Consider the following 23,776-nt stretch of genomic DNA (forward strand, 5'->3'; position numbering starts at 1 on the left):
TTTAAAACTGAAAAAATCTAGCACCATAACTCAAACTCAAACACCAAGCAGGCTGTATTTCTGTGTTATACTTTATTTTAGTTTAAATAAATGTTACTGCATTCAGGCTAAAACAAGCTGTGCTTCAAAAGATGTTTTTTTTCCTACTCACTCTTTATGCACCATGTAGGCAATTGTCTGCTAAGAATGATTAATGGATAAGGAAAGCTGAAACGGTTTATGCATTACAAACAGAAAACTGTGGGTGATGTCTTAAACTAAAAAATATTGTTTCATGCTCTTTTGACAGAAGGTGGTAGTTTTAACTAACCCTTGGGTCAAAAATTGTAACCCCGTTTATTGGCCAAAAAGAGGGTAAAGGATACCTATTCTAAATCAATACGCCGCCCTTTTGAACTTTATAACAACCTGAAGAAATGTCACCAAGCTGCTAATATAAAATGAAAAAAAGAAATAGTAAAATGGTAACATTTTGATGCAAATGTCAGTGGGCTGTATAAATCAAATTAGTTTATATGAATGAGAAACTATTCTCTATCTGGTAAACCAGTGGAAACTAATAATAGTAGGATACTTCATGACCAAGAATTTGTCATGAAGGATAGGCCCCAAACACACAGACTATAATGGCTTTTTCCTTAATCTGAAAGCTGAGATCATTGTGATGAGACTGATCCAAATGATGGATAAAAATTGCAATCCAGTTCATGGAAATAAGTCTAGAAGGGGCCTCATCATCTTCATTTTGAACTATAAAACAACCTGATCAGACTTTACTGTCATGTTGCTTTGGATTCTCCGAACCCACATGCAAAACCACTCTCAGGAGATCAGATTAAAGGGTTTATTTACAAGGACAACAGGTATGTAGTTAGGAGCGTCAGATCAGGAGCAGGCGGGTGCGGTCGAGCAGCTTGGTTGGTGGGCGTAACTCGCCAGGGAGCTCAGCGGATGGAACGGCAAACTTCTTGCTTTGCGTGGGGAGTCCAGACAACGGGAGCCACAATGGCGACAACACTCTGGCGACGAAGTGCCGGGAACTCGCTCCTAATATGCTCCCGCTGATGATCCACAGGTGTGCTGAAACACACCTGTGGAGAGGTGTGCGCATACGCCAGCGAGCTCTAGAACGCCACCTAGAAGGAAAGCAGAGGAACTGCCGAAGCCGCAGATCCTGACATTTACTGCACCTCTATTGCACATTAAAATCAGAAATAATTTGAAATAAGAGAAAAAAGATGGTAAAATTATTGTGTATAACAGCTCTAACATAAATGGGTTGCCACTAGAAACACAAGTGTTAGCATAAGTTTAGTCACTTTTGCCAACATTAGCATTTAACCTTAGTAGTTAGCAACACAAACTGCTTTTTACACCTTCATTAAAGTCAGTATATATCAAAAACAAACTGCTGGTTTACGCTGTCAGGACTCAGTTTGGCTAATTTGAACCAAACGTTGTTTATAGAACTGTGGCCCAATTTTCTGAATTTGAAAAGAGATTGAAAGCAGCTTTGGCATTCCTTACAAATGGTCATTTCCGATTTCTAATCTAATTATTATTATCTTTTCAACCCAAATACTTTTTGGAATCTAAGTTATGGTCATCACTGATCAAAAACATAAACTCACAACCCAGCTCTGTTGCCATATTTTTAAACCAGGACCAGGCAAACAAAATAACCCAGATTGAACAGTTTTTAACCTACTATGTTTTAGAGTGCACAGCTAACGTAATTTGTAATTATGTCTATTTTCTAAACAAATGCCGGAACGTCTCCATCACATTTTGATGTTTATATGGTGGTACTTTTTGAAGGAGAGAGCCTGTTTTCTTGGCAGTACTATTAAGCTTTGCAATATGGCATCTGAGCTGGATATAATGTTTGGCTTAGTTTTTGTGAATGCAAAGAACAAACAAGATTAAATGTGCTATGGGGAAGCATGCCATCAGAGTCGTTTTCCCGTTACATCATTGGAAGAAGATCTTGTCTTGGCTGAGGCAGTTCTCAGTTTCTCTCTGTGCAAGGGCAGTTCAATTAGGATCTTTGGTTTATTAACATAATTCAAACAGAATATGTAATGCAACCATTAATGGTTTTTCGGGTCTGTATTGGCCATGTGATGGATTGGTAACTGGTTAATCTGTTTACTACTGGACAGAGGCCCCATGTGGTGTTTGTTGCCCCCGAGGGGTGGTAATGTGCCCTCCTCTGTCCTTCTGAGTTACAGCAGCCCCAGCGGTCTGGTGCCTGCCCAGCGTGTTGGGCTCTGGAAGGGTGCGGGGTACATCCTTTGTGTGATGCTGGGTAGTCTTGCTGCCTGGGGCCTTGAGGGAGGGAGCAGAGTCCTGGGCTTCACCGTCTCTTTGGCTTGGAGGTGGATGCTCCTTTGCTTGACTAGCAAACTAATTTGTGGCTGCTCTACGGGGTGCATGTGTCTGTCTATGACCTTCCAGAATTGAGGTCATTAATCCCTGGCTGCTCTTGGCCGCTTTGTGTTACAGGCCTTCTCCTTGTGTTTTTTTTTTTTTGTGTCCTTTCATTATTTGGCATACATTAAAAACATCACAATAGTTGAATGAATAGAATTTCACCTCACAGAGAAGTAGCTTTTTATTTGTGTGGAATTTGTGATATTTGACTTTATGATCTGTTATTGATGCCTGTGTTGGTTGTGTTAACAGTAAGAGACTAGCAGAAATTTCTCAGCACTTTGATGCTTTATACCTGGCTTGTTTTCTGTTTGCTGCTGTGCTTAATTAGTGCTTTATTTAATTTCCTAGACATCTCCCTTTCCTCTCAAAGAATCTACATCATTACCTTAGTCATCCAAATCTTAACAACTGCTCAATAAACCACACATTGACTGGTTTTATGGTACAATTTATTCCATTCGATTGTTTTGAAATAATGTAGTAAAATGTTTAGAGCCCAAATCCCTTTTTAATTAATCAGCCAGAAAAAACAAAGTCATATCTGCTGTCCAGCTGTTTCTGCTCCCAATAAGGGAAAATTAGCAAGAGAGACATAAATGTATTTCATTGTTTTACAGCAAAATCCTGCTTTAATTCTGTCTACAACTTGAAGTTAGTGTATTTTAATGACAAAATGTTGGAAATTTCAAAGGATATCAAAATTTTTCAGGGGTTGTAGAAATTCACTTTCCGTAACTTTGAGTTCATTGTAGCATTTTGTGGAATATTCAGCTGATTGCTCACAAATTTAAGACCAAAATATAGCTTCAAGAGCATGTAAACTGAAATTTAAAGGGGTAATGAGACAACATTGTATGATATTTTAGCATTTGCATTAACACTGGGATACAAACAGAATGTGGTGTCAAATTCTACCCGATGTCCTAAATTTGTGCATGCGCTGGTCCAGACAAAGTTCTTCTAACAAACAGAATAAAAAACATTTTATGAAAAATTTAACTCTTTATCGGAATAAATGAGGGTTTATAGGTGTGGCCATTTTCAGCTACATCCCCATTCTGTTCTGATGAGATCAACCCAGGGAGTATACAAAAAAAAAAAAGATCTCACACAAAAGAGGAATGTGCGCATATGGCAATGTATAACCTTTGTCTAAAAAATGTACTCAGTTTATAAAAGCAGCAGTTTAATTCATTTAACCCTTTAACAACCACACCAAGAAAAAAACCTGTGAAAATTTTTTTCTTTGCATTTCTTTTACCCTAGGGTGACTCATATACACAATCAAAAATTTTTTTTCCAACAGACCCTGTGGTTTTTAAAATATTGATCTCTACCAAACAGTTGAGATGTCACTTGATGGTTTAAGTATATGACGTAATAAAAATACCAAGTACAGTAGATAAATTAAAATAAAATGCTAATTTATAAAGAAATAACCAACAAAAAATGTCTGGGGCATTGGATACAGTTTATTTCTGTCAAAATGCCACAAAACACTGGTTTTAATTTCAACCAAGGAAAACATTGCGTCAAACAAGGAAATATTGCATTTTTAATCTTCCCATCTTGACTGTATCTGTATTAAAGTGCCACAGCACAAAATTCTCACATTCAATCCACTTCTGATTATAGGTAACAGTGCAAAACATTTATTTTTACATTCAAAAAGGAAAAGAAAATACTGCAGAACAATAGAAACATTTGTTGCTTTTATATCTCAGCACACCTTTTCTGTTTTGGTGCAACAGCATGTATTTTGGGACACAAGTGTCACGTATCTGGAGGATTGACTGAACTAGTGTTACTTCTTTTCATTTAAACTTTGAAAAAACATGGCAAACACAGAAAAACATTACCAAACATATTAAAACATCACATTTCCAACCTTATCTATGTGTTTGCAAAACAGCATTCTTTTTGTGCATTAGATGCACTTTACCTCTGGTGATATAACTTAAAGCATTCCTGGTTTGCATTCAAACACAGGAAGACATTGCATTTCACACTCCCTTTGGACACAGACTGCATCTCCCTCATAAATGAATGTATCGCCGTAACAGCTGGAATCTCCTCCTTGGCATGATGTCAGTGATCAGGTCGAAGCGTGATTCACGGTGCCAGTAGTCCTCCAGTGACGGGAAATTGAAAACACCCATAAAAAGAAGGATCACTAGGAAATGCTCTATCTTTTCAGGACTAGTCTTGATTGGATCACCCAACTCTTGAGCAGAGTACAAATTGGTGTGATGTGCGATATATTCAATCATCTCATCAGTGAAGAGCATTTTGAAATACTGGAAGGGTGAGGGCACAGCTTCAAGGGGTTCAAATCTTGAATTAAGAACCTGGAACTCATCAATGTCTTCCTGCTTCCAGATTCTTCTTGTTCTTTTGTTGGGGCCGGGGGTGTAACTTGGGTCGTCGTTGTCATTTGGTTGCTCCAAGGGAACAGTTTTTAGTGTGTGTTTCCCTTTCCTGCTCCTTTTACGAGGTGGCTGTGTAGAAGATCTGCTTTTTGAGGGAGCCTCCTCTTCATCCAGGGATTCAAAAGAGCTGTCTCCAGTATCATCTGCTTGTGTGGGCTGATAATCAGGATCTTCTACTTGGTCATCATCATTCAGATCACAATCAGATTCTTGAGGATTTTCTGGTACAAGGGTGAGAAGAGTGCGTGGCTTTGCACCATAGAAGGATTTAGTGTCCCTCTAGTGGTGGTTGAAAAGTTAAAATTAGTTAGTAGTTGTGAAAATTATGATTTCCCCACATTTATTCTAAAATTTTACCATATTTGCTAATATCAACTCAGAAAGGCACAAAAATTATTTTGTAAGATAATGATGTTATAATTATTCTTAGTGTATAACACTGTAATAACACTTATTGTTTCATATTTACACCAATAGATGAAAATTACTTTAGATTTTATAGCAAAAAAATTAAATGTTAACTACATTAGCTTAATTTGCAACATTTACCAGAAAGTGACAAATCAACCGTTTGGTCAAGCATATTTTAAAAAAATTATTAGACCTTTAATTTAGCTTTTTATGTGGTATCAAGTAACATAATTCTGTTTAGTAAGGTCTATAACACTATTATATGCCAGAAACCTATTTATACCTTTCAAAGTTTTACCACAACAAGTCGATATTTGTGACAGATTTTTGTGTTTCTGACTTCCTGGTTGGAGAGGGGAAGAAGAAGAATACTATTTAAAGAAACAGTGCCCTCTCGTGGATTTCTTTAGCATATCGTACCTCAACCAAGCGGCAGAGATGGCTCAATCAGGTTAAGCTAAGTTAGGCACTCCTCATATTGAGATATAGAGACTCAAAATGTGCTAAATCATATGGTCGAGTGGGCAGTTAAAGGGTTAATAGACGCCAGAAACACATTCCAGCATGCAGATGGGGGGAGAATGCTGCTTCATAAATGTAGTCAAAAAAGACAATTTATTATGTTTTGTTTTCCTATTTTTCTGCTTGGAGGAACACTAAAGCTCACCATGATAGGATGAACCCAGCACTGCCAGTACATATCTGTCTCTGTAGCACAAAAACATACACCAAATCCCACATACTACAGACAAACATAATCCTCGACAGACCCAACACCAGAATTTGTGATAAGAGATGTGGCAGCTACTAATATATAAGTTGAAATCAAAATAATAAAACAGATGGCAATCTGGCTTTGGAATCAATTAAAGCACATAGTCCAAAAAGACAGTATAAATCAAAAGCAGACTACTGGACAGAGAACAAGAAAGAAATGAGAACTCCTATGAATCAGCAACCCAGGAGAGGATTTATCATTCCATCTTCAGCACCAGCATCAAGTACAATATCTTTCCTAATGGATAGGAGATGAGTGAAGATGGAAACTTTAATATTTTCCAGAAAGGTAAAGTCCTCTGAAGCCTCTGAAGATTTGATTAAGTGTTGCAAAAATACCAGTAGTAGACGTTTTCTGGAGAAAACAGAAGCAAGCGGTTTGATATGATTTATAAAGTAACATCAACAGAAGAAAATATATATATATTTTTCTTCTTGTATCCAAGCAGAGAAGAGGAGTGTGTTTATTTGCAGATTAGAGGATTTTCTGCTCCAACTGGCAACCACCAACCTCATGTCAGCCCTTCTAAAGTGCTTCATGGTTGTTCTAGATTAGAAAATCAGTGCCCCTCCACCCACCCGACTAGGGTGGGCGGGGGGCCAGAGTCCGAAAAACAACAAAAATCAACCCAGCAGAGTGGGCGGAGGCACAGGAAGGGCCAGGAGTCCAGAAAAATCCCCCCCAAAAAACAAAACAACCAGCCCAACCCGGGTGGGCGGAGATGCAGGAGGTAGAACCCACGGGAAATGTCCGGCGGGCGTCCGTGGCGCCGATGGCGGGACCCTCGGAGGAGGTCCGGCAGCCGTCCGCGACGAGGAGTCTCTGGGGCCGCACTCAATGTATTATGGCGCTCTAGCTACAAATTATAATCATAGAGCTAAATCTGCATTTAGGATTATATCTTGTATTAAAGACATTCTCATGTCCTTTAGACTGTTTTTAATAGACTACACTAGTGCATCATCTGCATAAAATGGAACTCAAACAACTTTTTGTCTTTACCCTGCGAACATTTATATTTATGTCATTACTCATGGTTCGGGGAGAAAAGATTTACTATGAAGCTACAAAAACTGAAGCCTGTTTTGTTAGTATGAACAGTAGGAGCATATGTGTTTCTGGCAGTCAAAAAGGTTGCACCCAGTTGATGTCATGCTCTGACAGAGTGATTTGGTAAATAGTGGCCACCGCCTGTAATACTATACATCTGTTCCACATAAGTAACAATAGTTATTGTGATGCTTGAGTGTCTAAATGCTTAAGAAATTAGAATGATCTATAATAATGCTTTTGGCAAATTTATCTACTATTGTCAAATACAGACTTACCGCATTAATGTGGTTAACTCTGACATTCCTCTGACTCCAAGTCAGAAGGAAATAAGTAAACATTGGGAGATTAGCCAAGATGAACAAACTGCAATGTGTTGCTCATTTTTAAAATTCATAGCAAACAAAAAAGAACATACATCAGCAGTAACGCTTAGCGTGTTTTTGATCTTCATTTAGCTAAAAGCAACAGAAACAAAATACTTAAATTCTTCCTTTCTTATAAAATCCTTGCCAGTGGGTTTCAGCTCCCTTAATGAAAGCTGCCTGGTGTTTCCTGCAGCCAGCTGTAATTACGCAGTCACGTTAGAGATGCAAAGAACAGCAGCGCTGGTGTCATGGGACAAATGGGACCCTGTGCTTGACTGAAACAGTTGTAGCTTCCCGTCCAAGGTTCCTGTTAACAACTAGAGTAGTGACAGAAGGAAAGAGGGAGAAAGAATGACATCAGTGTCAGCTTTTACTTTCCTTTCTGGATGAACTTTCTTGACAAGCATGTCATTCAAGACACTTCTTTTTAACCTACTGATAAAAGGAGTTACAAACAGCTGTGATTTCTTTGTTCCACTGTGCTTCGAACCAAAGATGCCTTTCCCATAGAAATGATTGATTTTCCATGTGTCATTTATTATAAAAAAAATGGTAATCTAAATTCTGATATATGACATGTAAAACACTGAAGCTGCAGTAAGCTACAGTCAATCTCCACTATGGCCTCTATTCAATACTTAAGAGCCACACATAAAGATAATCACTTTTTGATTCTAGAAAGTGCACTTTATTCATACATTTTCTGTGAGCCAAATGACCAAGTAGTGGTAATGAAGCATTGCTGCAACACTTTCAATGCCAAACAGCATCAATGCCAGTAGGGATGGCCACATGATGTCACAGTGTAGTGCTAGTGCACTAGTTTGTTGATTGATGTGCCAGCTGAAACTACTGTGCAAAACTATGCCAGATCCAGGCCTTACCTTAGGGGAAAAAAAAGTTTTATATGTGTTGAGTTTAAGATCCCAGCATTTACCAAATTATATAACCATTTGGAGAACAAAGTCATGGAGGAACCAGAAGAGTACTTATTTTTTAATCTATCTAAAAGTTACTACCAGCGTTTGCATTACAGCACATTTGCTGGCTGTGAAAATAACCATCATTATGGTGCTACAGTTGGATGGTGAGAAAATGACATTTCTCTGGAACATTGTAACTGTTAGTTTTGGCCAACTTATGCTCAAGCTCCAAATCTCTGAGAAATAAAAACGGTTCATAACCTCTCTTAAGATAAACACAACCATGCTTCCTCGCCTTTTCTCTCCATATTTGCTTTTTCTTCTATTCGTCTGTCACTATGTTTCTCCACAACCTATTGACTGCTCTTTGGCAGAGATGACAGGTGCTTAACTCTCACAATCCCAGAATGTATTCTAGTGTAATGTTTGTGGGCATTCCCTATAGGAAACTTGTAATTTAAATACAATAGAGTTACTTGCAAGTATATTCATATATCCTAACTTTTCCATATGATACAATCACAAATTTGAATGTATTTTATGTAACAGAGCAATACAAATTTGTAAATATAAAGCGTTCTATAAGATACTTGGATATTGTTTCATATCCTGACCCTGATTAAACTCATTGGGTAATAAAACTTCTACAAGTCACTATATTTTTAGACTGCAGTGGTTAAAAGAGAGTTGAAGTTAGGAAATGGGCAAAATTTTACTTCAATGTCTAAAAGCATCATCTAAATCAGGTGTAGTTGTTAAACTGTATTACACTCTAGGACAAAAATAACTTTACAAGTTGTTCAAAATAATAAACAGTTTCTCTGGGGATTCTTGTTTAATTGTCAGTGACTGTATTAATATTTTTTATGGCAATTTCTTTGGAGGTGCTGGCTGGTTGTAAAACTTGTATCTTTCAGAGAAATCTAACAGGAACAGAAGAAAACTACTTGGTAAAAACAAGACATTTGGCCCAGCTGTCTTCCAACATTGTTTTCCATGTACACTACAGCATTTTTATGCTGGAGAAATCTTTTACCAGCAGGCTGATGACTGTGCTGGAAAGGGGAGTCACACATGCTGTGGTCCGAGGATGACTCAAGCATCATAAAATGGAGAGAAGTTTATCAGTCTTTGAAGGGTGAAGGTTTCAGTCTACTTTGAATACACAAATGATTTCTAAGTGTACTTCAAGGCCAAAGACGAGCATGTTTCTTCTAAATATAGCCAGGTAAAAACGAGAACATCATGTTAACAGATACCCATTTAACAGATATGGGTATTTGTTAAATGATGTAGCAGCTCACTTTACAGTGTCTTTAACCTTTAAGGAGTTGCCTTTTAGTCATCTTACTCAGGGAACTTAACAGTTTAGGTCTTTCCTCCCACACTGTAAAAGCAGCTATTTTAAACTCAACAGGGTCAAAGATCAACTCTAAAAGTCACTGCAACCTTTTAAATAAAATGGAAAAAGAACTTCAATTTATCTTATGCCAACATGGAAGATCAAAACTAAATAACTGTTTTTGATTAAAAAAAGCAATAGACTTTTTTTGGTTCCAGCAAATGTTTGCAACCCGACACATAAATCGTAAACCGGGAATTTGGGTGACCCCCAGGGCCAGACGTCAGCTTATTGCAAGATGATTTACTGGAGAAATACATGGTGGGGTCAGGGAGCACCAGTTTAAATGAGTTATCGAGTTTTCTTAAAAGCTGCACTTTGAAGAAAAGCAACCCTCATAGGTTGGGTTTCTGTTTAATGACTTGATTTGCACAGTCAGATGTCCTTATGCAAGAGTTGCTTACGCAACTCTTGCACAAGCAGAGGATAGATTGTTTTTTGAAACTATTTGCCCTTTAATAATTTGGAAAACCTTTATTCACACGAAAATAGAAAAAAATAAGTCTTGCAATTTTTGTTGATTTATTGTATTTTTACAGATCAAAGTTAAACTCAAAACCTTTGAGGAATGCTAAGCGAAATCAGATTGTGGACTTGCAGGAGACGCACAGCTCATTACATAATCCAAGTTACTGTCAGCCATGATGGCTCAATACCACAGAGCACAAATCCATAGTTCAAAGCAGGAATAAATATGACACTTAAAAATGCAGCGTAGTTTAAATTTTCAATGGGTACTTTTCTTAAATATTGGAATCTTTGAGAGAAGGTGTCAGCTTGTTGAAAATTTAAAACTGTGTTAATATGATTAGAACAGATTTTTCCTTCTACATGTTTTTATAGTTGTGTAGCACAACACCCACTAATAGCACTATAAAAGACTAATCTGTAATAAGAATCCCAATGGAGAAGAAAGATGGATTTGATAAATGGAAAAGTAGAGGGGCAGCCACAAGGCCAAGCTTTCACTATACCAACAAAGCAATAAAGCCAATATGTAGCAAAATGGTCAGAGATATATTTTTGGACTTAAGAGACATTGATCAAAGAGGAATGAAAAAAATATTTCTTACTCTGTCTGTTCCAGCACTGTGAAATCCTATACAAGGACACTAACTGCAAAAGGGGAGCTGCATGATACATTGACAGAAGGAAGCCAGTTAGTTTGGCACAGGTATTTCTTACTGTGCGATTTATTTCGCAATTCAAAAAAATGTATTCAAATAATATGTTAATGTTATTTCTGTACACTGCAGGTGGCAGTGAGTGCAGAAGGTGCTGCAATTGTTTATGGTGTGCTGGTATGGGAGACCTTTTCATACTTAAAATATTTTAAAAGCAAATTCAATTCTAATACTGACACTAGTATTACAACATTTTTCTGGGTCGACTTTGAAACCAGAGTACCCTAATTTCTGAACACTGACCACTTTCATTGTTAATTAATTCAGTTGCAAAGCATTTCTTTTATAAATAACTGCAGTATCACACAGAATGTAACATGAAAGAAAATATAAGGTGATCTCTTTAAGTTTCAATCAATAACCCAGATCCGGTGAATAAACTTTAAATAATCCAAAGACAAAATGTGGCAAAAAAAATGTTACCTCAAACAGTTATCTGTTGGGAGATATTTATATCTATTTATTCACAAGTGCATGGATGAACCAATCACTACAGTCTAACTTTGCTAGTTTTGCTGTAAGGCATTGTGCTCTGGATCAAACTTTATGACTCAGTCAATCCCTGCTAAGCAATACATCTTACCTTTTAAAATGCTAAAAGGCCACAAATGAATAATACAATGAAAAGACCTGGTGGGACCCCAGCTGTATGCTGTACTGTGCTGCAAAGAACAAAGATGATACAAACTGACATGGAGAGTAGTGAGAGCATGGAAGTCATTCAGATGATTCACTCTCTGCTCATCTAAGCTTGGATGACACTGTGTGTGAACTTTTCACATACAGCTGGTTGTCTTGGTAAGTGAACAAAGCTCTGCGCAAACTCTCTGTCACTGAGATTCATAATAATGGAGACAAGAAAGGCATGATCAAAAGTCCAGAACAGAAAATGGTGACTAATCAGCCATATTAGGATTATACTGATATTTTTTTTCTTTTCTCTTTCTCTCATTGTATATAATTCCTTAGATTAACAGCTTTATTTTAAATCAACAAGGAAACTCTTTTATTAGGTGTAGGTTTTGCACAAGATTGGAGGCACACCACTACTCTTTTATATTTAATTGTAGATGCTATGCACTAGTAAGGTTATAAAGCAGAAGCACTGTGAAAGCCCATAAATAAAAATAAAATGAAATTATAATACAATCAGGACGCTTCCATTGACCACAGTTATAAGAAGAGTTGTTTTCATGATTTTTGAAGTAATGAGGTGGGAAACATGAGTGGAGAATGATTGGAGAAATATGCATTACTATCTGCCTGTATCAAACATCAAAAGCTTCTCACAGCAGCAAATATGGAAAACAGCTGGTCCTGAAATGTGGCTAAACAGCAAGATGAGCACAGGTTGGGAAAAGATTTTAACCAACAGTTTAAATTTAGTAACCTAGTGTCCGAATCTTTTCGCAGCTCATCTTATTAGTCCAACTGTAACAATATGCAATTTGCTAAATATGCCTTAGATCTTAAGTGGCCCTTTGTATTCTGATCAGATTAGACTAAGATTCATCACAGCATCACAAGGTGAGTCTGACATAAATAAACCTTGCCCACATTAAAGAAAGAATAAAGAAAATAGGCTGCTTGCTCTCCATTTGTTGATTTGTCAACCAGCAGGCAAGGTGGGTGAAATGTCTTGCTCAAGGACACAACCACTGAGACGGATGCAGCGGGGTTCAAATCGGCAATCCACCGGATATAGGATGGTCTACCAATCAACACAGATACGATTAACCAGAAGAAAAGGTCCTTAGCTCATTCCAAATAAATTCAACAGAAAACCTGCAGGCAGAACTGAAAATGCATGTGCATAGAAGATGAGACTGTTTGGAGAAGAATGTAAAAATAATTTCTGTCTTCTTAATTAAGCTGTAATTTTGTTTAAACCTATGGAAAACAAGCAAGTGGTGAAGAGTAGAGGTAAATGGTGTTATACAATGTCTATAAACCCAAGCTGGTGAATCAGTATGTGTGAATAAGTAAAAAATAAATTAAATAGATTTTTGTGTAATTCTACACTAACACAATAAAAAATAAAGTATCTATCTATTAATATTTACACACTTTAAATAATAAATTGTGGCGGACATTGTACATATATTTCCCCAAATGGCACAAACTTGCATTTGTATTTGATTGTTATCACAACCTTCTTCTGGATGTACAAGAACAAAGCAACATGTCAAGCATCTGTGTAAAAAAACAACAGTCAAGGTTTAACTTAATGTGACATTATTTGAAAAAAACCCCCAAAAAACGTGTCTTATCATATAAAATAGAACATCCAGAAGAGCTGAGGTAGAACAAGTTTGCTCTGACCGATTAAGAGTGGTTTTAAACTGTGCAGATCATTGTAGCCGATGAATGGCTGTGGGCCAAGGTTTCCATTTTCGGACTAGAAAATCTGAAAATATCACTGCTGTGATGAAAAGTTTTCTCCAAATGGAGTTACACAGCAGATTTAAAACGTGCTGTGGGTCGAATGGGCGGTCAACTAGTCTCAGGAGTCATCATGTGGAGGTTGTGATTTTGGTACATATTTAAAAATGGTTCAGGTGCAAATTCCCTTTCTCTGAGGCACTATTACATATTAAAAAATATATACATGTTATATACAGTATATGCGTGTGTGTTGTTGTTTGCTACGAGTGTGGAGCCAGTTAGATTTAAATGATCAACTATATCGCCTGTTACACATTAAAATTTAAACATATATTTAAGGGAAATTTAAATAAAAATCATTGTTAATGTTGCCAATGTCAAAGTTCTAAAGGTTTTCTATATTAACTGCATAACAATAAAATAGAGTAAAAAACATATAAGTGTAAGAATCCTCCAAAAAGACTGGAGACTTTGATCATTCTGTTTTGCAAAATAGATCAAGCTTAATCAGACTGGCTGGAGATTCTCAGCAAACACAAATTTTCAAGTTTCATCAAAGATTCAAAACTGTGTTTTGGCCTGGTCTTTGACTGGGCCAATCTAACACCTGAACACGCCTTGCTCTAAAATCATTCCATTGCAGCTGTGTTTAGGGTCTCCTGTCCCAGTCTCATGTCTTTTGTTGCATTTAACATGTTTCTTTTTTCTTTTCTGGATTGCTTTGTATTTAGTGCCATCCATCTTCCTATCAACTGTAATCAGCTTTCCTGTGCTTGCTGAAGAAAAGTATCCCAAAAGCATGACTCCACCATCATGTTTTATATTAGGAATATGTGCTAAGGGTACAATATTATAAACAATGTAGTGCAATCTAACTTTTTAATGAAAAAATTGATAAACAAATGTGTAAAGGGTTACTGATACCTCTGGTGTTGCAGGGTTAAAAGCCACACTGAGTACTGTGTCTGAGTGTCTCTGGAGTTTGTGGAGATAGGTGCTGGCACGAATATCGTACACGTATGCCTGAAATGACAAAACCAAAACATTAGCTATTACCATCCAATGAAGCCCAGATGCAGGACAATGTTGAAACATGGAAAGCCACAGTACCAGTCAGAAGATTATACACCATCATTATGGACATGAAAGTCATAACTTCTCAGCTGTCAATGATTTATCTGAAACATTTTTAGGATACTGAATAATAACACACAATTTCAGAAATATTAAAAATTAAGAACTGGGATCAAGTTTGAATTTATTGAATTTTTTTGTACAGTACTGTAAGCATACAGATTCAACAATAAACAAATGCTCGCTAATATTTGGTTAAATATCCCTTACCAGGTTTTACCACACAATTCAGTAGTCAACAAAAAGGTTTTGGAAAATGATGATTTTTGTTGGCATATTTATTGGTCACAATGGTTAGAAAGAACTCATAACCCATCAGTGATGTTCTTCAGGGCCGTGCAGAGACCTATGGAGGGGCACGGGCTCAAATTTTAAAAAGGGGCACATTGAACAAAAACTCCGTACAACAACATAGCAACAACCCATATTAATCAAGAATCTAATTGGATCCTGCCATCATGCGGGAAAATGCAAAGCAAATATAGTCTATATTTTCCCCAACAGATATAAAGTTTCTGTTTCTGCTGCTTAGTCCTGGAGGGCTGATCTGATCTGAGACTGTAGCTGTTAAACAGATCAGAGGAGAGACAGTCGCTGGTTATAAAGTTATGAAATAAGCAAAATTGTTGCCATTTTACTAAATAAGCCCTAATAATATCTATTTAACCTCTAGAACAACCTAGCTGCAGACTGCTTTATAGATCAAAAAACTCAAAGGGGTTAACTCTATATAATAGTTTGATGTCAGCACCTCTGAGACCTAGAATTATAAGACTGAGATATCAAGGCAAAGAAAACTCAGTAGCTGCTGGTAGGGGCCATTCGGGGGCCTCCAGACATTCATTGGCCTCCAGACACTCAGGGGCCCCTAGAAATGGTTTAACTGTAACACAGACTAAACACAGATCTAAACCTATAGCATCATTTATAGAGAATGACAATGTTATTACATTCTATTTAATGCATTCAGTTGAGAAAAATAAATAGTAAATTTAGGATTTAATTAGGAAGTTTACTTTGTAAAAGTTTAAAGAATCATCTTGATAGTATGATTGTTGTGTCATCATGGCTACAATATGTGTAATCTTTGTGTTTGAATTGGGTTTGTTCACAAATACATCACAGCAAATAACCAATAATCAGTGATTGATGTTAAACTCTGCCAATAAACCTGGTCTCCCTCTCACAGACTTCACCTTATCTATATTTAAACATGTTAGCGATGCTGAGGTTCTTAGTAGGACGGGTTCCGGAGGGAGGGGGGTTCTGTCTAAGGTCCCATATTACCTTGGGCCGGCCCTGGAGGAACAGCTGCTGCAATGCGCATCTCTGGAATCTACCTGGAATCTACCTGGAATCCCCCGGTGGCCCCTGTCAGTCCCCCGATGCTTTGGAGACATTTTGATTCATTTCATTGTGGCATCCCAAAGGGTTAGCCCTGATTTCACCTTTTAATCCCTGTGCAGATAAGGAACCCTGCTTTATCCATTTTGCTTCAAAAATGAAATTCTTTTGCAGGAAGTTATGGTGCTTTTTTTTTTTTTTCTTCATCTGTTCACCTGTCAGTCCCCCGATGCTTTGGAGACATTTTGATTCATTTCATTGTGGCATGTTTGGCTTTTTGCTGCGGTTCTAATCATTGCTACAATATTTTCTCTGATGTTTATTTTGTGAACTCTAAATGGGCCGAATCTTCCTTTAACACTTGAGGTTCTGCAATAACTTCTATTTATAGTCGCGAACCTCCAGCCCAGATAGACTTAGACTTAGACATGTACTTTATTGATCCTTTGGGAAGACTCCCTCAGGAAATTGAAGTTACCAGCAGCTCCCAGGCAAAAAACAAAGATAACACACAGTAAGTAAAGTGCAAAAGAATACAAAATACAAATTAAATACTAAGGAACACACCAAATGTGAGTAACCAAAACCTTAAATTATGTAAGAAACAAGGAATAAGAATATAGAATATAAGAATATAAGTAAATATAAATACAACACAAAAAAGTATATATATAAGAATTTGGCGGATAGATTGACCAGTGATATCGTATTGCACTATGTGGTTTGACCTGATAAGTATGGAGAAAAATACAAGGGGTCACTACTCCTTCCACCCTCTGTCCTGTGTCACCTCCCCCCCCCCCCCAGTGAGGAATTGTACAGTCTGACGGCATGGGGGACAAAAAAGTTCTTAAATCTATTGGTCCGGCACTTGGGAAGCAGCAGTCTGTCACTGAACCGGCTCCTCTGGCTGCTGATGACGGCGTGTAGAGGGTGGCTGCTATCGTTCATGATGTCCAGCAGTTTGTTCAGTGTCCTCGCCTCTGCCACCGTCACCAGAGAGTCCAGCTTTATGCTGACCACAGAGCCGGCACGCCTGGTCAGTTTGTCCAGTCTGGACGTGTCCTTCTTGGATATGCTGCCTCCCCAGCACACCACGGTGTAGAAGAGGACACTGGCAATCACAGACTGGTAGAACATCCAGAGCAGTTTGCTGCAGATGTTAAAGGACCGCAGTCTCCTCAGGAAGTACATCCTGCTCTGCACTTTCCCATACAGGTGGCTAGTGTGTTTTGACCAATCCAGTTTACTGTCCAGCCACAGCCCGAGGTATTTGTAGGCGTCCACGACCTCAACCTCAGTTCCCTCTAATGTGACTGGTCTCGGCTTTGGTCTGGACCTCCCAAAGTCTATAACCAGCTCCTTCGTCTTAGCGGTGTTGAGTTCCAGGTGGTTTGTGTGGCACCAGAGAGCAAAGTCCCTCACCAGACAGCGATACTCCTCTCTGTCGTCCCTGATACATCCTACTATGGCTGTGTATACTTCTGTATGTGACACAGCTCCGAGTTGTAGTGGAAGTCAGAGGAGTACAGGGTGAAGAGAAGAGGGGCCAGCACTGTGCCCTGGGGGGCTCCTGCGTTGCTGACCACAGTGTCAGACACGGTGTCCTTCAGCCTGACATACTGCGGCCTGTTGGTGAGGTAACTATGGATCCAGTTGACCAGGTGCGGGTCTACTCCCATGCTGTTTAGTTTATCCTGGAGCAGAAGGGGCTGGATTGTATTAAAGGCACTGGAGAAGTCCAAAAAAAGGATCCTCACCGTGCCACTGCCCTTATCCAGGTGGGAGTGGGCCCGGTGCAGCAGGTAGAGGATGGCATCCTCCACACCAACATCTGACTGGTAGGCGAATTGCAGGAGATCCTGGGCATGTTCCACCTGGGGTCTGAGGAGGCCGAGGAAGAGCCGCTCCAACGTCTTCATCAGGTGTGAAGTAAGTGCCACGGGCCGAAAGTCATTCAGCTCGCTGGGCCTGTTCTTCTTGGGCACTGGGACGATGCAGGATGTCTTCCAGAGGGTGGGCACTTCCCTTAGCTGCAGGCTGAGGTTGAAGATCCGCTGTAGTGGCTCTCCCAGTTCAGTAGCGCAGGTCTTCAGCAGCCTTGGACACACCTGGTCCGGCCCTGCTGCTTTCCTGGGCTTGAGCTTCCTCAGCTGTTCTCTGACCTGGTCTGTGGTGAAGTGGGGCGGGGGTTGTGCTGAGGTGTGTGGGGGGGGTTGTCAGTGTAGTGTTGTCTGGGGGGAGGTGTGTGGTAAGGAGCAGGGGTGGCTGCAGTGAGAGAGGGGGTTGGGGGGCCATGGACTGGTTGAACCTGTTGAAGAAGTTGTTCAGTTCGTTTGCCCTCTCCATTGTTCCCCCAACGACTCTGGTCTTTGTGTTGAGGCCAGTGATGGTCCTCACACCTTCCCAGACCTCCTTCATGTTGTTCTCTCTCAGCTTCTGCTCCACCTTTCTCCTGTAACTGTCTTTTGCTTCCCTCACACACTGTTTCACCTCCTGCTGTGCTGCCTTCATGGCCTCCCTGTCTCCTCTCCTGAAGGCAGCCTTCTTCTTATTGAGGACAGTTTTGACTTCCCGCGTTACCCATGGTTTGTTATTAGGGTAACAGCGGACAGTCTTGGCAGGGGATACCACATCTGCACAGAAGTTCAGATCCCGTCAGCAGTGGCTTTAAACCGCCTGGTAGAAACGTTAAGGAGAAGCAGAGCGAACAGAGAGCAGGTGGTACCAGGTGGTACTGGGGCTTTGATCTGCGTTGCGACTCGGGGTGACAGTCGGTACCGTGTCTTATTTCAGTATGTCTAATATAAAGACAGACTTTCTTTATATCTGTCGGTGGACCGACTCAAGCTGCCTGTAGTGAACCGGACATTTAGCAGAATGATTAAGTTAGAGTCAGATGTTTTCTCTGCAGCTGAAGCATTTCTGAGTTTAGAGGCATGGAGGGTTTTGTCCCACTATTGCAAGGACGATTATAAAAATATAAATAGAAAGAGTTTTTCTAACGTCAACATCAGACCTACGTTTTTATTCACAAACCAGTGTATGAAAAAAATATTGTTGCCCATAATTTGATAGTTAGAGGGCACAGATCCCCCCCCCCCTCTTTACCATGGACCCGGAGTCTGAACAACATGGAGGCTCTGAGAGTCATTATTAGACTGAGGGCAGCCAGACTAGTTTATTTTTACTAAATTATTATATTTAGCTAAATATTATTGCTGAGGGGCACAAACAGGCCTTCTGACATACAGATTAAAAATAAAAATATAAAAAATAAATTTTTTGAAAAAAAAAAAAAACCTCAAAAAGGGCACTGGGGGCATCAAGGATAAAAAGGGCAGGGGCTCAAGCCCCCCCCCCCCTTTTGCACATGCCTGATGTTCTTAATCTGAAAATCTATACGTTACCTGTGTATTTTAATAGTTTGTAAAAATCTAATTATCCTCCTGGAGGATTTTGAATCAAGATTTTGGGAAGTGTCAAACAATCTAGTGAGTCCTTCAAGAGTGTTCCTGTTCTTTTTGACCATGATTGCTTTTTGATTTATTATGACAAGTATAAATGTACCTGGCTTATAGATGTCTCAGGGCAGCCACAAATAAATACCCTGCAAAACACTACAAATATTCTCCCAGTTTCCAGGAAAAGTTGGAAATGTCCCATCTTAACTCAGATGCTCTAAATATCCATGCTGTGCTGAATCCCCATAATTAATAACATCAACCAGAATGGATAGATTATTTCACTGCTTTCCACAAATACATATAACAGAGAAGAGATGGGTAAAGAAAAAGGAGTCTGTCTCTTCTGAAAAAGACTTGAAAGTAAGGGTAAGACACTGTCTGGAAAAGCAATTAAACAGCGCTACAAATATATGAGTGCTCTGTTTGATTTTCTTTGGGACAAATCTTGACTACAAATGAAAAATGTCCAGCATAAATGATTATGAGCTTAAATGGACATAAAAGTGATAATGATACAGTCTGGATATGAATAACTTGAGGTGCTGGAAAATAAAAAGCTTTCCCATCCAGACAGGAAACTTCAAAGTCTGAAATAGGAAAAATAGAGTAGTGGAATTAAGACCTTAAAAAGAACAAAATTGGACAGAAATGTCTACCTTCACATCAGAATGAACCAGACAGCAGAGATAAGGAGTAAAGAAGGAGGGCTATTTTTGATGTGGTCAAAAGATTTAACATTTCACTTGCTGGAGGTTTTAGTTGAGTGATGTAGCTGTTTCATTAGAGGTTTGCTCATTAAACTAGTTTCACTGCAGTAAATTAAAGTAAGTAGAGTGCTTAAAATGTATTTAGATATCATGATGAAACATGAGATGACATCCTGGCTGTCTCATAAGGTGGTTTGGGAAGCAAGTATCATGGCACATCAAAGCAGCATAACCACCCACTCTGAAAAATCATACAAAATTAAGCAATCTATAAAATTTTGCTAATACTCAAAATGCACTGTATGCAGCATATTTTGTGTATTAACAAAATAAGTGGTAAAGCTCAATGAATTTCTCAGTACAATATAAATTAAAATTGTCTTGCTTTTTGTGGCTTTTTGCGGTAACAGTGTGAAATGTCTTATTTTCAGCTAACAATGCTCTCTTCAGAAAACTATTTTCATCTACAGTGCTAATAAAAAGTAGTCTGTGTTAGAACTGTTACCCATTTAATGTCAAACTGAAACCTGATTTCTTTGATATAATGACAAACAAAAATATGAAACACAAAATAAGTGATTGCATAAATATTCCTATCAGACTGTATCTCTGGTGGCACAAATATGGATCAAAGGTTGTTAATACTTTGTAGGACCCTGTTCTAAAAATAAAGAAGCACTTCTTGATTAACCCAATGATGACCCATTTGAGAAAAACAACATGAGGTTCTCAGGGTATTTGAAAGAGAAGAAGACACCCAGGATTATGGTTCCTCCACCATATACAACATGAGGTTTATTTTCTACATACTCATCCTCTGTTCCAAACTAAATCAAGTTTACATGTTTGTTGCATAAACATAACTCACACATTTATCCTCAGAGCCAGAGGCAATGAATCGGCCGCATGGTGAGATGGCTGAGGAGCATGCATGGCAGAGATTCACATGGTTCTCATAACGACGCACGCATCTGTGGTAGAGATACACACAGTAATACAAAGTTTAAATTAAAGGTGAAGTGAGTCATAGCTTGAATAATTAATTGATCAATAAACCCATCCCACAAAATGTGGAGGATTAATATATTTTTCACTTATCCTTTTTACAGTCGACATATTAAAAATCTTCACTTGAGTGCAAAGACTCAGGCTGATATGAAAAAGAAACAGGTTTCATTAACTTCCAAAAACCACTGGTGCACAAAAGAAGATCAGAACTCAGCAACTACACATTTTGAAGACATCTTAATCTGCTGAACACAAAGAGTTTAGAATGACTCAGGTCTAGATGCAGAAAACAGGGAAAAGACAACGATGAATGGGTCCCTTGTGTAACTTTTGGGCTACTTAATTTGGTCTGCAGCAGCATGTAATGTCTTTACCATGCCATAATACCATCAACAGCTGGCTAACCTAGAAATCCTATATGGGATGGCATGTTTGCAGGGCTGTGCTTGAAAAGGATTTGGCAAAAGCATGTATTTGAGATTCACATGTTTGTGTCATTAAGTTGGACTGAAAGAAGGTCATATTCAGTTGTGACCATTGAGAAATTAGATATGTGCAGTAGCAGCCAGGTATGGAAATAGACTTTATGTGGGATGAAGATAAAGTTTTGTCAGAACACTGATTTAGGGTAAGAGCAGTTTTTTATATTCTCAGTATGCGCCTCACTTTATTTAGTAGGATGTTTCCAAAATATGGTGAACATGTCTTTGGAATTTAAGCACACACTACAGTAGGTTTCTGTGTAAATCTTTACGTTTTCTAATATTAAGTATGTTAAGCAATGTGCAAAAGAAAAAAGGTTTGTAGCCATCAACCTAAATAGTCAAATAAATAAGATAATGACAAAAATTTTAGTACAAATTATAGCTTTGATGAGGGCAAAATCCAATCACCAAGATAGTTAATTTAATACTTTAATATTTGTGCTTAAATAAATTTAATTTTGTTAAAGCACAAACAAAATTGTTTAATATTCAAAGTTTTGTGTATTCACATGTCAAGAGCCACATATACAACAAACATTTTGAAGTACCCAAAGTTTTTAAAGATCTTCAATGGCGCTATCAAAACAGTTTATCAAAACACCTTATTAAAATAGCTTCAACAGATCAGGGTTAAAGCTCATTTTATTTCTAGGTCAGAATGTGGCTGGAATGGTTCAGGAGGAAAGGTGCTGACATGAGTTCCACAAAGCCACATTCTCCGTGTTGTGTGAGTGATGATTATATGGAATTTTCCTGATGACTAACACAGACTGCCATAGTGGCTCTGATCCCTCTAAGTAGAAGCCTATATTGTTACTAAATTCACCTGAGTTCACAGTGTCAGTCATCGATCTAATAAACAAATGCAAATCAGCATAAATGCTGCTTTTTGGTCCATAATTGATGTGAAACTTTGTATACTTTGTTTTGAATGATTTTGTGAAAGTATTTTTATGATCCATTTACAGAGTAATATAAATTCTATTCATTTTACATTTTTCTTTTTTTGGATTTGGATTTTAGTGGTCATTATTTGACAGTCAGTTGACAGGAAAGTGTGTGTTGGAAGACATGTGGCAAAGGGCAACAGGTCGGGACTCGAACCTGTGATGGCCGCGTAATAGACTGAAGTCTAGATACATGGGTTGTGTGCTTTAGTTCTGCAACACTGCCCCTATTAGACTCATTTTCTCATATTGAGAATACATACATACATATCCAACCATTATCAGTTATTTGTCATTTTATTAAGAATCTGACAAATTTAAAACTTGTTTTATGCTTGTGCGTCAATCTCCAACAGATGTTGGAGTTTGTGCAGCAAACACCTCAGAAACATTTTGGGTGTAACTAAGAAGCTACAATGTTTTCTACAAGATATGCAAAAAGCCTTAAATAAATTCACATTCATGCTGAACTGGAAATTGTAAATGTACTGATTTTAGAAAATCAGTGCATTTCTAGTCATACGGACCACTGAAAACGCTTTACACTAGAGCCCCATTCACAATCACAAACGTGCACATATTCATACATAGTACACACATCGATAGGCAACTTGGGTTTAGACAAACTATCAGCTCATTTGTCATCTTCTGTTTGCTTCCTGACGATATAACCATAGCGATTTAAAGCATTTATGCTTACAGCACCTTTTACAGGTGAAAATCACAAAATGCTTAAAAAAGAGAAAAACAAACAATAAAAGATTGAAAAATTAAAACATGATCAACAAACAAAAAGAATAACAAAAAATTATACATACATAATATAATAATCATAATAATCATCTGCATGAGAATGCTTGACAATATGGTTGTAAAAAGTACGAGTTGACTTAGAAACAAAGTGAAATATTTGTCAGGCAGTGGGTTTTGACAAAGTCTGGGATGAGGAATTTGATATGAGAGGAGCCTCAGACTTGAAAGAATGCAAAACTTAATAATGTCTTCTATGAGGCCAAAAAGAACATTAGGGGATCCAAAAAGGTCTAGATAAATCATCTGCCTTACAAGGACATCTGTGAATCAAAGTCAGTTAATATGTCTCCTCAGGCATTAACTTTGGAAATTAAACACTTGCTAATTCAAACATCACATAAGGAATGCCTGTGTTATAAAAATCATTATGCAGTTGAAAAGGAAGGTTATTTTTTTATCTAGAGAATAACAAATGGGGGAGAAGTTGGTAAAAATGCTCAGTTCTTGACTAAACATTCATCTAATAAAGATTATATTTAACAAAGTTTTGACAGGTATTCTAAAT

General features: G+C 38.2%; 1 protein-coding gene across 6 annotated transcripts in view; it reads right to left on the minus strand.

Annotated features, from left to right (window-relative positions):
• Positions 1–7,541: 7,541 nt before the first annotated feature.
• The window catches only part of wdr27 (WD repeat domain 27), a 35,874-nt gene continuing 19,639 nt past the window's right edge, over positions 7,542–23,776 (minus strand). For 5 of the 6 annotated variants that reach the window (XM_028006589.1, XM_028006587.1, XM_028006590.1 and 2 more), the window contains 3 exons: positions 20,887–20,989; positions 14,291–14,389; positions 7,542–7,789 (listed from right to left, as the gene is read on the minus strand). In XM_028006589.1, the coding sequence (XP_027862390.1) occupies positions 7,676–7,789; positions 14,291–14,389; positions 20,887–20,989 (316 nt within the window). In that variant the 3' untranslated portion in view covers positions 7,542–7,675. The remainder of the gene's footprint in view (positions 7,790–14,290; positions 14,390–20,886; positions 20,990–23,776) is intronic. The other variant, XM_028006588.1, reaches the window with a different exon arrangement.

This window comes from Xiphophorus couchianus, chromosome 22 (assembly GCF_001444195.1).
Source record: "Xiphophorus couchianus chromosome 22, X_couchianus-1.0, whole genome shotgun sequence".
NCBI classification, from domain to species: domain Eukaryota; kingdom Metazoa; phylum Chordata; class Actinopteri; order Cyprinodontiformes; family Poeciliidae; genus Xiphophorus; species Xiphophorus couchianus.